Source organism: Manacus candei, unplaced genomic scaffold (assembly GCF_025592945.1).
Source record: "Manacus candei isolate 608988 ecotype Guabito, Panama unplaced genomic scaffold, ASM2559294v1 h1tg000002l, whole genome shotgun sequence".
Taxonomy (NCBI): domain Eukaryota; kingdom Metazoa; phylum Chordata; class Aves; order Passeriformes; family Pipridae; genus Manacus; species Manacus candei.
Genome location: NW_026138050.1, coordinates 13,702,686 through 13,722,060, shown reverse-complemented (window position 1 = coordinate 13,722,060; position 19,375 = coordinate 13,702,686). Strand labels below are relative to the sequence as shown.

The window sequence follows — 19,375 nt, the reverse complement described above, 5'->3', positions numbered from 1 at the left end:
CTGTTTCCAAAAAGTGCCAAGGACTCTGGAAGGGAGTGGATGAGCCAGTGGGGCAGGGGAGCAGTGGCTGCCATTGGTACTGAGCAAAGTGGCTCAAGGACATCCCTCCACCCCTCCACTCTCACCAGATCTTTACAGAACAGACTGCAAGGCCATCCCCGTGAGCAGAACCTGGGGCACAAACTGCTGTTCATCCATTGTACTTTCCTGGTTCCCAGATGGGGAGGAAGGAGCTCCAGGGCCATTTTCCTGTGTGTCCCCCATGACCAGCAGCCTCCTTCCCTCAGGGCAGGCTCCACAGCAGGGATCACCTTGTGACACCCCAGCAAGGGGCCGCAGCCTTTCAGCATTGACATTGTGGGAAGGCAAAGCACAGCTGTGAACACCTCTGAGCTGGTCTGCCAGCCCAGTCACCATGGACTGGGAGAGCTGGAGGTCACAGACCTTTACCTGTCTCACTGCTGGGTTGGTGTTTTAGGGGCACATCACACAGTCTTGTGCCCTGGCCCCGTTACCTGAAAGGGGACCTGCCTGGGGTCACCCCAGCTCCTCACTGCCTTGCCCTGGGTGCCTGCCCGTGTTAACCCAGGATGCAGGTGGGCAGAGGAGGGTGGTTTACAATGCCCAGATCTCACTCCAGTTCTTGGAATTATTATATTATTATATATTATATCATATATTATTATATATGTGGAATATTTCCAGATGCTGATTGGTTTGATATACAAAGCACCTTTAGATAAATAAAAAAGAACAGGCACGATTTTCTAACAAGTAATGTCATTTAATGAATGATACACTCTAGAAAATAGAAACTACCCAGATGCTGGTTGGTTGGTCTGTTTGGGGCTGGGAGAAGGCCCTTGCTCGGACGTACAGTGCCTTCTTGGGATTCTTTTGTTGGCATTTGTAGTTGCTGGAAACAAGGAAACGTCCATAGATTGAAAGAGACACTAAAGGAGCAATTGTTTTCTAAAATGTGGGAAGTGTGCAGGATGCCTCCCCACTCTGTCTCGTTGGGCAAGTGGCATGAGGGCTCAGAGCTCACCAACATCATTACAGACAATCCATACCTGGAAGGGACAGACTCAACCGCTGGCACCTACCACAGTTCAGTCCTCAAACCACCAGAGACCTCTCACTCTGCACAGCCTCTGGGGGCTCTGCTGTTATTGCACTGCTTTCTGGGCGCTTCTCTGCACGTGTTGCGTCTCTTCCCTCAAGGTCTGGCTGCTAATTCCAGGGAATATGCTTTTCAGAATGTCACAGTACACCATGTACAGCTCTGGGTCTATTTTGGGCCTGGGCAGAGCCCGGGAGTTGCAGGGCTGTTCGCTGGGGGGGTGCTGTGGCCTGTAGACATCGCTGAAGAGCGCGGTGAGGATCTTGTGGGCGGCCTTGTAGGGGTCATCCTCGAACTGCACCATGGCCTTGAGCTCCGTCAGGGTGTAGCCGTTGTACCTCTTGCTGTCCTCGGCCAGGGGCTGCACCGTCTCACCGATGTGCCTCACCTTCCACTTCAGGCATTTCAGGTCTTCCTTCACGTCCTCTAGTTCTTTCCCCATGGCTTGGAACTCCTTTGCGGTCACAAATCTCCTGCCAAGGAAAGAAGTTGCAGAGACAGGGTGGAGTTCAGAGGCCAGGAGGGGTGAAACCAGCCCAGCCTGCCTGGGGCCGGAGCAGAGGTGGAGGTTTGGGAGGGAGATCCCGGCCATGTCTCTGAGCACCATCCCCAGCTCTGATCTGTCGGGCTCCACAGGGGCAGCAGAGTTTCTCTCTGCTGGTACAAGGGAGAGATGTGCTGTGTCATTTTGGAAGGAAAGGAGGCACCTTAAAACTGTGCCCTGTTGAAGGAGCTGAGGTTGATGACCTGGCCCAGGGGTGGTCTGTCATCAAGTCTGGAGAACTAAATAGGTGCATAGCAAACAGAGTATTTTGCTTCTTGGATAACAGGGTTTAGTGGGAGCACAGGATAGCTACTGGAAAACAAACACTGGAAACATCTAAAGCATAAAAGATATTTAACTTTATGAGGGGCTCTTAATGACACTAAACCCAAGTGGGTCATTTGAGGACTTAGACACTTGTATGGTCTAGATACATACCTTTCATGATCAGGATCTTCCAGATCTGATTCAAACCCCTTTCCTGTATTCTTTAAGTCAGTTTTAGAATAGCCAGGAGCCTGGGAACTCTCTTCAGGAGTCGTTGTTGCTGGAGGCCTTGTGCTTGTCCTGGTTGGGGTCAGTGTGTGATCTGAAGCTGAAGCTTGTTCGTTTTGTGCTGTGTGAGGACTGAAGGTATAGAAGGAAGCTGCATTGATCCCTGGGCTGACTGGAGAGGAGTCAGAGTATTGCTGTGGTGTGGCTGAGCTGGGTGTTAGACTGAGCCTGAGACTGGCTGGGCAAGATGCTGGAATAGTCCTTGCTCCGAGTGGGCTGGAACACGATATTGCTAAATTTGTATCTCTTTGCTCGAGTGGTTGAGGGTTTGGTGATTCTCCTGGGGCCAATCTAGTGATGGAGGTGATGTCCAGCAGGGTTTGATCCTGACCCATGGAGATCTGGCTGGTTGGTTCTGATGAAAGTGAAGAGCTGCTTGATGTGTCGCTGGAAGAGCTTGACGTAGCGAATGGGGGTATTTTCTGAGCATTATGGTCACTCCTGTTCCTCTGCGGGCTAGTGACACTTAGAGTTGGGTGTTGTGAAGCCCTAAAGAAAGACAAACACACACTTTTTCCTCTGGTTTGGGCTAAAGGCTTATAAGACAGTTTTAGGCCTCTTTTGGGGCAGTTTTAAGCCTGTTTCCCATAACTGCATTTCCCCATAGGCTGATTTGCCTCTCAGGTCTGCATAAAACCCTCTGCTTCTCACGACCAGGAGCAAAGTGTTTGAGGATAAGGCACATAAATTCAGGACCAGTTTCTCCCTGGTGCCCACTGAGCCCTTGTCAGCTATCATCAGTGTGATAATCAGTGGAACATCCACGTTCCGCTTCCCAAAAGTCACACAGCTCCACAAGAACCAAGGATTTGGGGCTGGGGAAGGACAGGAAGGGAAGAAAGCTACTGCCATACTGACTGGGAGAACACAAAATGCTAAAACCTGGCTTGCAGGCTGCCACAGCACCTGCCCTTGGCCACCCCTGCCAAGGGTGAAGACCTTCCTTCCTGCCATGGACCCACAGGCTTTAGTCTCCTGGGAGCTCTGCATGGTATCCAGTGAATTAAGGGATGAAAAAACAGGCAAGGGAGAAAGAGAAGGGCAGCACAGAATGATGTCACTGTTCCTGTGGTGACATGAGACATTTCTTGCTGTGTTAAGCAGTTTTCTTTCTCCCCACTAAGCTGTAAACTGTGTCCAGGGCTGACCAGCTGCTTTAGGTGGCTGGAAATGACAACTGTGTGGGATGCCAGACCACCCCTCCTGGATGTTATTTCCTGTACTATTCTCCTGGCTGCTTCCAGACAGGAGAGAGATCCCAAGGTTTTGTTTTCTTTACCTATGGCTAAATTTTACTTAGTTGGTCAGTTTAGATGGCAAGAAAGGAAGATGTACCCCAGTGGCCTGGACCTGTCCTGATAGGTAGAGGATGCAGCCAGAAATGCCCTGACCTTGAAGGGGAACACAAAGACACCCACTGTGCAGATCATGATCTGGGATTTCTAACAGCCAAAGGACATGACAAACTTTTGTAGTGATGCCAGTGACCAACTGAGTCTTCTTGTGCATCTGCTATATTCCTATTTCTCTTGTGGTGGAAGACAGCAGGAAACCCTGGTCTGGATGGGACAGATGAGACCTAAAGCATGAAGTCCTGTCCTGTTAGCACCTGTGGCCTGAATTAGTGCCACAGTCACTTCTCACCTCCCTGCACCTTTCTCAGGGTTGGATGCAATTAAACACCAAATTTTAAGGTGCTACAGAGCATGTCTCACACCTCTGGGCTTCAATAGGGTTAATGTGCTAAGTCACGGCTTAATTATCAGGTTCAAATCAAATTTAGAGGTTTTATAATTGGAAAACCAAGCAGTAACAAAGCTACTGCATAAAAACAAAGCCAAAAAAGAATCATAAAATGAGTTCTAAAAAGGGCAGGAGAGAAAACAAGTACAAATGTCAGAGGGAGCACCTGTCCCTGGGAGTGCCTTGCCTTTATCAACTGGCTGAATGGGGCTGGAAGGCCAGGATTGCCACCTGGATATGAGGAAAAGCTTTTTCACCCTAGGTGAGAAACACTGGGACAGAGGCCAAGAGACGTATTGGGATCTCCGTCCTTGGAAGTGTTCAAAACTCAACTGGACAAGGAAAGAAGCAACCTGATCCAGCCTGGACATGCTGGGAGCACGGGACTGGACTAGAGCCCTTTTGGGGGCCCTGTCCTCACTGTGTCAGTCTGTGATTCTGCCTAACTATGAAAACACATTATTTCTCCCACAATTTCCCTTCCTTCTTTCACTTTTCTACCCTCTGAGTACCATCTCACCATCCTCTTCCACTGGAGCCTCTGGGCTGTCCCATTCCATACTGACTTTATAAGGCCTGTTGCAGGAGAGTCCCTCATAAATGAAAGGGTTTTTAAAAGAAAAGCAGTGTTATTTGGCTCAGAGGAATTGCTGCCCCTTCCTTGCATAAGGGGGAATCAGTAGGTCAGGCTTTGGAAGAGCGGGCAGTGGGACTGAGGGCAGCCTGGAGCTGGACATCTGTGCTGTGTCGCCTTTGGAAACTCAGCTGCTGTTCCTCAGTCTCTCCTGAAAGCAGGGAATGGTGGGGTCGTGTTGGGTCATGCTGTGGGGTGTTCAGAAAGTTGGGATTTGGCTGCTCTAGGACCAAGAGGAGTGGAAAGACTGGTTTCCTGGCAGAGACAACACAAAATTACTGGTTATTTAAATCAGAGCTGAATCTCGGGCATTCACTGCAAAACACCATATTCAGGAAAACCTATTTTGCTGTAACAAAGCACAGGAATTTTATTCTGACAAGAGCAAACCCCATTTTTAGGCAACTAAACTAAAAATACACGTTGTAACATTTTTTTGTTTGTTTAAGATACATATATTTGTCCTCAAATATCTCACAATATAAAACTACCCGAACGTGAACTGAGCAACAATTCCTACCTACATTCTTGGGGGAGAAATATAATATGCACAGGAAAGAGAAAGGCTATTTGGGTGCATATACAGTCTGAAATACTTCATTGCACATCTCCAGCAGTGTGGGACAGGTTGACTTTTGGAAGGAGGGGGGAGGTTGGTTTGGGGAGTTTTTTTGCATAAATCCAGGATTAGCTTTAGGAGATGAAACATTTATTGAAAGATGCAATTTCAGAGAGTGACAGAAAGCACGTTTCATAACTAATCCCGCTGAAATTTATGTAAGAAACCCTTCCAATTCACCTGTGCACTGGAGGAAACAAAAAAAGTATTATTAACTATCAGCTTATTTTGCTTTCCTTTTCAGCCCTTTAATTTTCATGGGCTGCCGTGCTAAACGTGGGACTGAATTTACTTTTACCAACATGCTTATTTTGGAAAAAGAGGAGCCGGTGGCTTAAGAAAGGAAAAGGAAAAGGAAAATGTCAGTCTGGATGTTAGCAGAGGCAAACGAGGAGAGAACTGAGACCTTTAATTTGGAATTTCCTGGTGGGCAAGAGCTTGCCTGAAGACAGGACCGAGATTCCCGAGGCTGCCAGTGCGGCCAGGCTGGATCTCGGATCCGTAACCATGGCGCTCCGTCGGGGGGGAATTTTCCCCACCTGCTTTTATGGGGCCAATCGCCAAGAAGGGAATAAATTACGGGAAGGATTGCAAGTCCCGGGGTTGGAATCGGCGCTGACATCAAAGAGGCAGCGGTTGCAGCTGTCAGGTACCTCCACAAGGAGAAACCTCGGCTCAACTTTGAGCGACACTTCAAATGCGTCAGGCCCTTGTTGTCTGCGCCTCCCAGCCCGGCGCTGCTCAGCATATCAAGCATGTTCCCCGTTGTCACAGTGACCTTGGCTGCCGTCTGTGCCTTGCCCTCTCCAGCTGAGCTTGTGCAACAGACTGAATTTGGAGACATTTGGAACTTGCCTGCGCATCCAGCACCACTTTCCTTTCTGTGGCGCTTGAGACCGGCCATTAAAAAAAAAAAAAATTAAAAAAAAAAAAAATCCAACCGGTGGATATTCTTTTTTTTTTTTTTTTTTATGAATCATTTCCACCATGTTTTAAGTCTGGAGCTCTTCTGGTGAACTTGTCTGAATAGGAAAAAAAAAATTACACTATGCTCTAGAGTGAAGCTCTGAGGGGCTGGTTGCATAAATCTTGCTGTAGACAGTCGGGGTGGGAGGATGGTAGAGGAGCTGTGGGATGGACCCAGGGGAAATGCCTACAGGGTGATGATACGAGAATAAAATGATCTTTTTCAAGGCCTCCTCTTTGTCAGGTGACCCTCCTAAAATGCCCACGCTGCCAAAACAGTGACTATATTATTTTTTTGACACTGAATTAATTTTGAATAATCTTTCACTTTTCTACAAGAGAGGCTGGTGTCCTGAACCCTGGGTTTATCTGCCTCAGATAACACCAAGGCTTTTAGCCACAGACAGTAGGAATATGCTGTTTCCTGCTCAGCTCTTGGCTCCTCTGGGCTACCTGTCTCTTCTTTGACTTTGCCACCACACCTGTCCCTCCTTGTCCTTTGTGACATTTCTCCTGCCTCTCTCTTACACCTTGTTCTACATCCACCATCTGCACCTCTCCCATCTGCGCTGTGGGTTCCAGGCTCATCCTGTTAATGCCTCGTGGTGGGACAACACTGGAGGAGAGGGTGGAAGTGGCATGGACATACAGATGTCTGAAATCAGGTACTGCTGCTGTCTGGAGCCCAAGAACAGTGAGCATTTCTTGGCAATAAAGAACTGTGCAAACAACAAAAAAATCCTGATGTGAAATTTCTCCTTCTCTCGTTTTTGTGTGGTGACTGTGCACAGCTGGATCATTGAGATCTCCCAGCCCTGCACATCTGAGGAAAGAGTTGAAACATCAAAATGACAGCAAACAGACTTCAAGAGTGTTTAGGGCTTTGCAGTGGAAATACTAAATTTGGTATGAGCAAGTCATGACCAAGGATATCAGATGTATAGGGGCCAGTGCCATATGTTTGCACAGGAAGGTGGCTTGGTGAGAGAAGAGGATGCCAAGTTATACCTAGAGCTCCCTGGTGCTGTTCTTAGCCCAGCTCAGGCAAGTTTAAACCCTGTTAAAGCGGTTTAAAGGAAATGAAATATTTTTTTTTAACCCTGGTAAAGGAAAATTATAGTTTAGTGATGGACATTAAATGGCCTAATATAGAAATATCAAGTGAATAGCTGTCCTGTTCAAGACTCCCCTGGGATCAAGATTCTGATGAGATTTATAATTTAAGGTCACTTCTCGAAACAGAGAGCTTAGTCTTGCCAACAGAGGAACCTGATATCCTGTCCTGGCATAAGGCCCTTCGTGCTACCTGTGCTCCCACAGTGCTCCTGGATGCTCAAAAACTTTAATATTGTCTCTTCCAAAATCACCTGGCTGTGACAGCATTTGTCTTCTACGGTCACTCAGTCGTGTTCTTTTCTGTAAAGGTTTTACTCTTCACTCCTCAGCGACACTCCCCCAAATCCTTGCCTCTCAACAAGGACAGATGCCCTGGTTTGTCTTTGTGGGAGGACAGAAAGAGTCATGATGTCTGAGCACGAGCAAATATTCCTTATCTGCCATTTGGTTCCAATCAGAACATCCTCAGGGCACTTCTAAGTGAGGGCAGCTGGCAAGTCCTCCAGGGAATGAAATGCTGGTTGAAGTGAGCAGCAGAAATAACTTCAGGTGGTGCATCCTGGTGTCCCCATGGCTCGGGATCACCCCTCTGGGAAGTGTTCATAAAGTGCTCAGAGTGATCTGCTGGCATTTGCTCTGTTAGTGGTACGTGGGTGCTGATGTGACCAAGCAGTGGTGAGGACTTGGTCTGCTCTGGGTGTCCCCTTCTTCCATCCAAGCAGACCCCAGGTACCCAGGGGAGCCAGGGGAACCTCTGGGGCCACCCTGCCTTTAGCCAAGTGCTTCTCACATCGTTCTCTTGCTCTTACCAATTCTCTGCTGGCCACGAGCCCGTTGCATGGTTGATGTGACAGAGTGGGAGTGTGTGAAGCCAGAAACAGCATCAAGGAGAATCCTCGGGTCAGGTGCAGGCTTGATGGACTTGTTCAAGGAAGGAGATGTTCTTCTGAGAGTTGTGAGGATTTGTGCCATCCAGAGCAGCAGCAATTAATGTTTTTTCCTCCCTAATAAGCATGAATAATGAAGATCCTGTGGCTTATATTGGATTCATAAGTAAACTGTGAACTGAGAGCAGAACTTCACTCCTGTCACTTCATTAATATTGATCTGATTTCATTACAGTGGGTAACAGATGTGAAGCTGAGACTGATGGAATATTGAAGAATGGCCACTGTTCTTTACCCTGACACTGGGCTTCTCCTTTGCAGTTTGCTTTCCCAGCGCTGTCAGCACTGTGGGGGTAAAGCTCTGTGTCCTTTGGAATTGAAGCACTGGGGCAGGGCTGGGTGTAGGACCAACAAGAGCCTTGTTCCTATTCCTTGGAACACCTAATGTCAAGACTTGTTATTTGTTCTTTGAAACAAAGACCTTTGGACAGGCTTCAGTAATAAAAAAGCACACTTGAACACCTGCCAGTAGCTTGGCAGGTGGGGAATTTTCTCAGGAAACATGACCCAGATCAATTTTGTACCAATAAACATGTGCAGACCTGTGAAAATGAGGGGTGTGGATCTCCTGCCTGTGGAAAAGTCCATAACTGACATGACATTTTCAAGGAGCAGGAGTTACCAAGTGAGCTGATGACAAACCAAGCTGGAGAGCAGTGCCAGCACTATCATGCCTGTGGGGAGACCACCTGCAGTGACATGGGACTGGAGAGCAGTTCCAGCAGGTCTGGGGAGGGATCAGGACCCTCAGTGATTAGGGTTACAGACACCAAGCTTCCACGAGTACGTGGCTGAGATGTGCATCTCAGCAAGACAGAGGCAGCAAAATGCCAGCAGGTTTCCAAATTTTAAGAGCGCAGAGTCAGCAAGTCACTGTCCCAAGTCTCCCTCCCGCTGAATGAAGGATCACTTGCTTTCTTTCCAAGGAAATAGATGCATGAAACTGCACACATCTTTCCTGGAGAGTAAAGAAAAAGTATAGTATTCAGAGCAGGGTAGGAGCCGTGCTCCAACATTGCTCTGTACATTGAACCACTGATTCCCATAGTTTAAAGCAAGAGCTTTTGCAAAGCCTGAATAAAAGCATAGCAATTTTCTGAGAAAGTGCAAGAAATGGCATTAATTATACTAAGTTATTGTCTACCAAAGCTGCTTTCAATCATTTTTATATTCAATAGCATGCATCATCATGAATTGGTGATAAATATAGATGAAAAAAGGTAGTGATAATGAAAGTTATACAGGTGTAAATTAGAGCGTATTTTTAAACTACTATGAAGTCACAGCTTCTTGAGATAACACAAAATTATAGGATATGTGCACATCCTAAATTGAACGGTGGAGGATTTTGCACTGTTCATGTGCTGGTTGATTATCACTTGGGCAATGCTGTCTGGGAGAGTAACAAACCTCTGTTTCCCCAGCTTCCTAACCCAAGCCTCACCCTGAGCCCCAGGGAGCCAGCGTGGGGACAGGACAAGCCACTGTGTATCGGACACACTCGAGCCATGGTCACTTACTATTTGGGGAGCAGCTATGGAGGCACTGTAACCTCAGGTCCCCAGCCTCAGCCCTCTCCTCCTCAGCCCTGGAAAAGAGAATATAGAAGTAGCACCTTTAACAGAAACAAAGGCTGCTCCCAAATATACAGAAATGGAAGGGTGAAAACCAGTAAGAGCACAACACACCTGGGCTCCTCCATCCACAGCCAGGCCCGTTATGGAGGTCCTGATGGTCTCAGGAAGGACTCAGTTCCACTGGCTTTGCCCCTCTTAGGGACAGCTCATGTAAAGAGGCCATGGGGAATAGAAATGAGGGGCTCAGGGCTGTGTCTCTCCCGCTCTTTCACTCCTCAGGATGGATCTAAGTGTCAGGGACCGACAGCATTGTACAGGAGGTGTGTGTTGGAAGGGGGTGTGTTGCTACTGCTACATCATTTTACTGCCAGTCCATGCAATTCTCCAGAAGGAACAGCTCTGTGGATAAACCTTTTTGTACTGCAGAATAAAGTACAGAATAAATCCAAGGCAGAAGGTTACACTCGTCCCCATGTGCTAATGAAAGGGCAATAGTAACACTGGAAACTCTGATGTCTGTAGGAAAAGGTACTGACTCTGTGAATAGGAGGGACACTGGGTCAGTACTGAAAAACTCTTTAGTTATCTGGGTGACCAAGGAGGAAATCAGAGTAAAAGGTTGGCATGTCTTTGGAAAGCATTAATATGATCTGCACATCTTACATGAGCACAATGGAGTTAGAGGAAGCAAGCTGTGAGTATGATACATTACAGAAATGTACAAAAAAGGACAAAATAGAGTGTGTGAAGGATGGTTTGAAAAGTTCTGGTTCTCATAGTGTTGGGAATAGTCCTGATTTATTATCTCTGCAATAGCTTTGGTCCTGCCATCTGACTCAAACTGCTCCCAGCACTTCAAAACTACGTTTTCTGTCCCTGCAGGGACATTTTGTCTGCACTGGTATCAATGGCAGTTTGAACTCAGCTCACTCCAGAATTTCACCAGCAGCATCTGCCTGACGTTGGGTTGGTTTTGCAGATCAGAGTAAGGGCTCAGTCAGCAAGAAAAATGTTGTGAAATCAGCTGTAATGCCACAATGGGTGTTGATGGACAGCTGCGAGCTGGCAAATGCTGTGCTACGGATGGCTGAGCTGGGGAAGGCTGAATCCTCCAGATTTACTTGCTAAATTTGTGTGTTGGTTTAACAGCACCTAGTCAGTGAGATTTGCTTCACAAGGAGCAAAAAGGATGGATACCAGACTGGAGACAGGGCTGTGCTGATCTCTAGGGTCCCCTCTCCCACCAGTGCCAGGGTGGGATATCCTCTTTATCCCTCTCTGCAGTGGCTTCAGTTCCAGTGGGACTCAGCACCTCTGGCCTCCTGGACATGGATGCACATCCAAAAGTTGCTACTCTCTCCTCTAGTCATCATTAAAAGAGGGCCATGGGTAATGCAACTTTACTCCCATCACTTTGCTAACCTTTTATTCCTTTCTCGAGGCAGTGACTAGCTCTCCATGAGGAGTTCACTTGGATTTGATTTCCACCCTTTCAGGCCCTTTATCCCTCACCCCAGGCCTCACATACCTTCACCCCAAGGCTGGATATTCCCTTGCCCCAGATCTTCCTCCCTGTAGCTACAACTGTCCCTGTTCCAGCAGCTGTGACTCTTGCCCGGGGTCTCCATCTGCCCCACCTGCACTTTCTGCCCCCAGTACACCAAAGAAGCAGAGAGGGAAGTTTTCATTCTTTACCTGAAATCAAAGTCCACCAGAATTCTGGGAGCAGGGAAAGTCAGAGGAGAGTGGCTGAAAGGGGTTTTTTAATATATGAGAAAAGGAAGGTAAGAAACTGAGGACAAATTCAAGCAAAGACATTCAATGTGAATAACCTGGCTGTGCTGGCCCTTGCCTGAATGGATGTGATTATAGTGTTGGTGTAGCCAATTGGTCTAAATGAGCAGAATTTTTGTGAATGTGTCTTAATTATTACACAGCCATATGGACAAAGCTGCTAAAACAGCCACAGCTACTAAACAGCTGGGCAGGGGAGGAGGAGAAGGTCTGGCACGTTGACATTCCTTCAGCTGATTGTCACAGATTATCAGTCTATGTAGGAGAAAATGAATTGTCCCTTTGGCTTATCTGGAGGGATCCTTAGAGCAAAGAAAGCAGAAAGGTATGTGAGGGTTCCTCCTCTGCCAGCTGGGGGTGAACCATAGACAAGGGACTGTGATCAAGACCATATGGGCAAAGAGTATTCATGTGAAACAGGGCAGAAAGAGAAACTGAGAGGGAAGGAAGAGAGAGACTTATTAAGAACTGACACCTAATAAACTAAAAAAGCTGAAAAAGGTGAGCAAAAGTTTTAGACAAATATTCAGTTCAGAGGAAAAACGGCAAAAAAGGACAAGCAATAAAAGGACAAAGACTGAAAGCTGACATGTTGTAGGTAATTCTGATCATTTTATAGAACACTTAATGCATGAATAATCCCTCCAAGTCTGTATAATTGACCTGTTTAATTTCTTAGACTTACCCTGAAGGCTATTGTACCTGTTATATCTGAAGAGCTCTGATATCTTTTGATTTTATGGTGTGAACTACAGTGTCTCTTTTGTCTTGACTTTTTGAAGTCTCCCAGGCCTGGGAAGGAAATGATTGTTGCATATAACACTGTGAATCTTTGATTTTTCTGCAGCTGTTTAAACGTTTTCCCAGTGACAGGAACAAGGCTGTGGAGAGACAGAGCCTGTGTCCTTGGGGTGCAGGCAGGCAAAGAATTTGGCTGTCTCTGTTTGTAACTTGTAAGCTGCATACAATTAAAATTAAGTGCAGTACAATGAGATTATGTTCGAGAAAGCATTTGCAAAATTAGCACTGTTTTACTGTCAGTACTTTTCATAAAGCAAATTTCTTCTCTGGGAGCAGGGGCCTGCAGAAGAACATTCCAACAAAAAACTTTCAACAGGCAAAATGGAGCTAACACTTTTCTTCCCTGTCTCCCAGATGAGAAATGTAGCTGTTGGGAATAATGATAACCACAATGATAATAATGCTTTAACTTTCCTGTTGCACAGAGTCCATCCAAACCAGAGGTTAGATGTGTGTGCACACGGGGTGCTGAATGTGCACTGAGGCAAAGGAACATGCAAAAAGGATGATGATATGTACAAAGCAACTGGAAGGAAGAAAGGCTGGAGGGTTTTATTCATGAGGTATGAAAAGGAACATGGAGGTGGAGGAGTAGGAGGGAATGTGAAGTATCCCTGGGTATATGCACAGGAAGGAAAGAGAACTTATTTTATTTTCTATTTGTGCAAAGGCAGATGGGAGCTAAGGGAAGTTGTGTGGGACTGTGGGCACCCACAGCATGTAGCAACAGGGTGTTGCTAATGGACAGTCCCTGGACCCCCTGTAGTGTCCAAGTATTCCCAGGTCACAGCAGTGAAGCTGATCATGAATCTGATAACTTAAAAAAAAAAATTGGTATATTGCTGCACAGCTTTAAACCTCCAGAATGATCCCATGGTAACACTGTCTCTGGGCTTCCTATTATGTATTCAGATACAACAATTAAAATAATGTGATACAAAAAAAGAAAGTCATAATCATGAAGTTTGGGAACACCACATGCTTGAGCTGTGTGTGCCAAGTGTGTGTGGAAGGGCTGGGGGGATGTGGCCAAGGAGTGAATTGCTGGGGGCGAAATTGTGTCATATGGTGAGGGCAAGAGGAATCAAAATCAAACCCACAACACCCATGTGAAAGAAAAAGTTATTATCCTCTAGGCTACTAATGTTTTTTTTTCTATTTACTGTTCCAGAAGGGTCAGTAGTGGTGCTCTATCAAGTTTCCTTAGCATATCTCAATGTAAGTCAACATATTGTTCCCTATAATTCTTCCAGGCTCTAATCTGTAATTCTCACTTCAATAATTTGTCTGTTTTCCCTGCCTGGGTGCTGATTTCTCCTGAGGCATGTAGTGACCCCTTCCTCTTCACTGTGTTTGGGCTTTTTTTTCCTCATACAGAGAATTTTTTAGGATTCACTGTCATCTTCAAATGCAAAATTAGGCAAACCATGGTTGTTTGCATTGTTCCTCTCTTCCTTCCAGGCTGTTTGAAAGGTAGAGTGAAATCTTGGAAGTTAGCAGAGGAATAACTGTAACAACAGACTAACAAACAACAGGATAACCAAGGCAAAATAATAATCGTGGAAGGTCTCTAGTTCTCTCTCAGAAGAGATCCTCAATTTGCTGCTGAAATGCTGATCATTGCAAACCTTCTGTCCCCTTCCACCACTGAGAAACTGCCACACTGGTCAGACAAACAAGAATAGATCCTTGTGTCTTCTGTCCCCCAAATGTCTTTACGTTATTTCAAGCAATAAACTTCTGGCGAGGGTTTGCTGCACTGATCAGCTTTTCATTCTGTGAAGGTACAAACCCCTGTGGAGCCCATCACACCTTCCCTGCTGTGTGAGGTCCATCTTTGTGTGTTCTTCACATTCCACAGTTTTAAAACAAAGCTTTAAGTTTCTCACCACAGGATGAGGGTGACAAATGTCCCAGAGCAGCCACACGGGCCAGCTCTGAGTGTGTGGGGCAGGGTGTGGTGATGGGCAGAGTGACAGAGCATCTCTGGGCCTCTGGGGCTCAGACAGGACTCTGGGTCCCTCCAAGCCCCCGGTGGCAGTGTGGGTGGCAGTGTGGGTGGCACTGTGTGGGTGTTTCTGCAGTGCCTTGTCATGTACACTCTGTACTTGTGTGGAGCGGCTCCAGAGGATGGGTTGTGTGGAGGAGACAGGGATGGGTTTTAGGCATGTGACTGTGGAAAATGGCAGCTCCAAAGTGACCTACTGGTGGCTGGAAAGTGCCTCAGAAGCTGTTGGGATTATAGGGAAGTGCCTATTTCATGTGCTGAGAAGTGATGGCTGTCCCACTTGTTGCATCCCCGCAATTTTACCTTTACAGAGAGGGAAAATCAGCTTACATTGGCAGCACAGCTTCTTGTGAACCCCTATGAATTGGATGTATATGGTAAGGACTTGTCAGTCTTGAGTTTAACGAGTATATAAGACAGGGCAGGCACTGGGGCATCACAAAACTTAAGAAAAAACAAATCAAGGAAAACCTTTTGGGTTTAACACACACCTTCGCAAGGTATCTCAGAGACTTCACCCACATGTGCTGCCAGTGGGTGACAGCCTGGATTTGCTGGGACTAGCAGAGCCCACGAAAACCTCCCCTGATGGAGTGACTGACTGCACTGACCTTTCTCTGAAGTACTTGATGGCTTCCTGGTCTAGGAAGTTCTGCTCTTCTCGAAAGCCCTGCTCGAAGATTTTGCGCTTGTGTCTGAACTCGATGACAGTCTTGGTGTAGGAGTTCAGGGTGGTGACAGAGGCTGCCATGCAGCAGGTGAAAGAGCCCCAGGCCAGGCTGTGGAGAGACAAACCAGCAGACAGAGCTGGGTTAGCACAGCAGCTCATGTTATACTTCTGATGCCGAGAGACACAGACATGCACAGCATGAGACCAGGCAGGGAAGTCAGAGAGGTGACAAACCCATTCTTCTCATCTTACCTCAAATGACCTGTGGCTCGTGCTCAAGGTGCAGGCAGGAGGTTGGGAGAGGGGCTGGGCACAACCTCCATCCCATGGAGAACCATATGGCACAGTGTTAATGTGAACACTGGGTACTCTGTGACAGAAGAGCCAAACACCTCCTGATTTGCCTCTGAAATGTCTCAAAGCCTTGCAGACAGGTGCTAAAATCCTTATACTCCTGGAGGGAGTAATGCCCCAGAGACCATGTCTTCTGGACCAGTGGAAGTTCTCCAGCATCCCCGGGACACCGACTGCACAGTGCTACTGCAGGGATGGTTCCTAATTTGGTTTTCGTACCTTCACCAGACTGCTGTAATGCCTTCTTTCCTGGACATTTATAGCATTTCTGGCTTATATCTGGTCTCTGATATCTGCATTTTGTGGAGAGACCCAGCCTGAGGCCTTCCTAACTGACACACCCAGTGTGTAGACAGTGCAGTCAGGGGCAGGACACCTGCAAGTACCAACTAGGAGGACGAGGAGACAGAGGGAGAAGGAAAATGGAAGAAAAAAATGACTAGGCCAAGTTAAGCAAGTGTTGTCCTGGGTCTTCTGGCAAGGAGAGTCATCTGGGAGCTGCTCTGTTCCCTGCCTGAGGACAGGGTTTCCCCTCAGGTTCTTCTGCCCTCCCTGCACCTCACTGACCTCAAGTTCAGATGGGGCTGGGGGGGACTCATGGCCTCAAGGAGTTAAGATGCTTTTTGAGCATGAAATGGGGCTATAAAAAAGACACTGAGTTCCTCCTTTTGTCTGCAGGGTTTCTCTGTCTTCTGGCTCCCCTTGACTCTCACATTCAGCCCATCAGCTCTGGCTACACAGAGTTCACAGTGGCTTCCTAACTAACTCGGGTTGACTTCATCATCTGTGACAGTGACACACTTTACCTGCTGCTTTTTTCACCTTTTCTATAATAAATGGGTCTGAATTATGCAGAGCAGAAAGAATACAGCCCCAGCAGCATTATCTTATAAACACGTATTGTCAACACAGCTCTCAGCAGGAGCTGTTTTCCCATTCTGCAAAGGACCTGCAGACAAGGAAGCAGCTTCTCATTTCAAATTAGACAAAACTTGAAAAACAACACATATTCATGAACTGAAAAAAAAATCTAGGGGAGAAATAGCAGAAGTAAACAGAAATGGCTCATTTCAATGATTTCAAAATTCAGCTCCTACCAAGTCCTTCAGGGACTCCCAAGGCAATGAGACGTGTGGAGGCAGCTCTTTCCTCGTCATTTTTGGACCCATTTGCCAGATGCAACCAAATGAGAAGGAAATGTAGTGACCCCTGGGGTGACAAAGTTCCCTCAGGTTTCCCATGCTTGGGTGAAGAAGTGGAAAGGAAACTCGTGCTAGGTGTGATTGTTCAGGCACAGTGTCTTCCCAGCCTGGCATATGTCCTCCTCCTACATGGAGTGTGTGGAAAAGCTCCAACAGCTGCAAACATTTCCAGCTGGGCTCCTAAGCAGTATCCAGGAAGAAGCCAGCAAAAACTACATGCTTTACTGTGCCTGGGGAATGACATTTGGTGGAAAATTTTTCTTTTTGAAGTTTCTGATGATTTCTAATCATGCACTCAGAAATGCTGAAAGGTTCAGAGAAGGAAATACAGAGTGAAGACTCTTAGTGTCTGGTGGTTGGTAAATCGTGATAATTAGGCAATTATGATGGATCTGTTTTAGTTTTTATGGACCTCAGTTAAATGTTATTTATTTTGAAGTGTAAAGAGTGGATTCCCCACCTGTAAAGTTACACCCTGCCTTAGGTGAAGACCTCTTTGACAGCAGTGCCCCTCCCTGCCAGCTGTGTCCCAGATGTGGTGGGGTGCCTCTGGCAGCTGAGCTCAGGGCTGGGCTCCCAAGTTCCTCTGTGGCTCAAACAGCTCGAGTTTTTTTATATTTATTTTCTTTAGAGGGGCTGAACTTGAACATCCACTGATCCTCAGAGAAACCCCCTGCCAGGAGAATCCCCCAGCCCACTCCTGGCTTGTGCCAGAGCACAGACCAACCTCCAGGCTTTGCCAATGGCTTGGGAATGGGGTAGGATAACAGGAAGCAAGCAGTGCATTTTCAATTTTGGGACATCTGTGTAGATCACAAGCAGTTCTTCCCCATTTTAAGGAGAAGCATTTTTATCATTCCCTTCCAATAGAGGGGAAAGAGAGTCATGGAAAAGTTAGTTTCCCCACTGGCACTTGGGAAAGGGATGGCAGTCTGGATCCCCAAGATCCTTGGCTCTTGGCCATGGGGACAATGTTCCCTGGCCCCACTTGTCAGTGCTGTTCCAGTCCTCTGGGCTCTGACAGGTCCTGTAACCAGGTGCTGCAGTGGGACATTTACAGCAGGCTGGAAATAATGCTGGTGGTTGCATTACTGGTCCAGGGGTACTTAAAACTCCTGTCTCAGGACATCACCAGAAGCCAGATGGAGAAAAATTAATTCCTACCTGTTTTCAAACTCCACCAGGCTGGGTGGGCATTTCTTATTAACCCTTCTTAAAGAAGGTGTTTAAGTCTGGGTGAAGCCAGGGGATGTTGTAGCTCTCTGGTCTGTACAGCAGTGGTGGATTAGTGTTAGCTGGAAGGGAGAAACCTTCTTTTTACTGCATTTGACTTCCCAACCTCCCCTTTCCAGGTCTGCTATCCATCACTGGCATGGTGTGAGAGACCCCATGGTCTCCCTCAGGCTGCTGAGCACCTCTGCAGGCTGAAAATGCTCCCGGGGCAGCTGTGGCTGAGCTGTGTTTGCCCTACATCCTGCACAGCTAAATTTCTTGCCTTGGAAGGTATCAGGGGAGGGAAGGAGACCACCAAATCTGAGGAGATGCTTTGTGACTGCAACAGCAGGAGTGGAGCTCAGCTGTGACCCCACAGTCACTGTGTGGAGGGAAGCTGAGGTCCCACCTCAGGACTATGGGGAGAGAGGAGGTTGCTCTTTGCCTGCCTGTGGGCATCTCCAGAGTCCCCCACAGTGAGACCTGCCCCAGGGGCAGTCCTGGCCCTTAAATCTGTGGCTGCCTGGGGACAGTGAGGGAGAGGCTGCAGCAGCTGCTCTGGGGCAGGGCTGGGGTCTGGACAGCAGCCAGAGCTTCCAGCTCCATCCCCGTGGGACACTGGGCTCCCAGCAGCTGGCTTGGAGCGTGGGTGGGATGAGTGGGTCCAGGGAGAGCTCAGAATGCCCTGTGGGACCCACCAGCTCTGAGACATGGGGGTTCTTGGCTGGCACAAGATGAAGGAGAATAATCTAATGAGTGTTTATCATTCCAGACATTTAACAGCATTCTGAATTTTGAGTATTGCAGTAAATTGTTAAATAGATTACTGAAGACAAATATGCCTTATTATTTAAATATATTGAAAATATACAATTATTATGACAGTTTTAATAAATATTAATATAAATATTATAAATATATGAATGCAGTGTATTTATAAGTTTATCATCACATGCAATAAATATTCATTACTGAGACACAAAATAAACTGTATTTTAAATATAATGTGATTTATATTTTGTAACATGTTGCTAAAATGTTGGTAACTCCTCCCATGAAACACAGAATAAAGAGGGGAGAAGGAAAGACTAATAATCCCCTGCAGTGCTGTGCATAAGTATTTGTATTTATTTATTGGTGTTAGCAAAGGTTGTTGTCTCTGCTTCGAGATAGAAAGAAAATAATGTGCTATATTTAGAGATGACAAAAAGAAAGTATTTTCCCTATCCATCCAAAGAGGCTGATGCCTCTAGAGGAATGGTGATGTTGTTTGCAGGTATTTTTATTCTCCACAGCCTCCTCTTCTTGTTAAGCTTCTTATAAACTTGCAAGCAATATAACACAGTCGATGTATCTTGGCCAAATTATTTTTATGTGATTTTTAAAAGATAGATGGGAGAGAAAAAAAAAAAAAAAGCCATGTCCATTTTCCCAAGCCATCTCCCCATGATCTGCAGGGAAGTATCCCCGTGCCAGCAGCGCTGCACCTTCCTCTGCAGCTGAGTTAAAA

The 19,375-nt window shown here is 46.7% G+C and overlaps 1 protein-coding gene and 1 long non-coding RNA gene across 9 annotated transcripts in view; one reads left to right on the top strand and one right to left on the bottom strand.

The window, feature by feature from the left end:
• The window catches only part of LOC127475428 (uncharacterized), a 41,120-nt gene that overhangs the window by 7,617 nt on the left and 14,128 nt on the right, over positions 1–19,375 (top strand). Inside the window, exon 3 of one of the 3 annotated variants that reach the window (XR_007906230.1) lies at positions 12,845–13,105. The exons of 1 other annotated variant lie outside the window; for it this stretch is intronic. This is a non-coding gene — a long non-coding RNA (uncharacterized LOC127475428). Of the gene's footprint in view, positions 1–3,530; positions 6,093–12,844; positions 13,106–19,375 lie in introns of those variants that run through there. One more of the 3 variants, XR_007906233.1, reaches the window with a different exon arrangement.
• The window catches only part of GSG1L (GSG1 like), a 56,386-nt gene continuing 37,792 nt past the window's right edge, over positions 782–19,375 (bottom strand). The window contains exons 5-8 of one of the 6 annotated variants that reach the window (XR_007905455.1): positions 15,039–15,206; positions 9,768–9,835; positions 8,110–9,205; positions 2,599–2,711 (exon numbers count right to left, since the gene is read on the bottom strand). Coding sequence is in view for 4 of the 6 variants with exons in the window: in XM_051792781.1 (XP_051648741.1) it covers positions 1,170–1,596; positions 2,106–2,711; positions 15,039–15,206 (1,201 nt within the window). In the remaining 2 variants the exon portion in view is untranslated. Of the gene's footprint in view, positions 1,597–2,101; positions 2,712–7,277; positions 9,206–9,767; positions 9,836–15,038; positions 15,207–19,375 lie in introns of those variants that run through there. The other 5 variants (XR_007905447.1, XM_051792865.1, XM_051792781.1 and 2 more) reach the window with 5 other exon arrangements.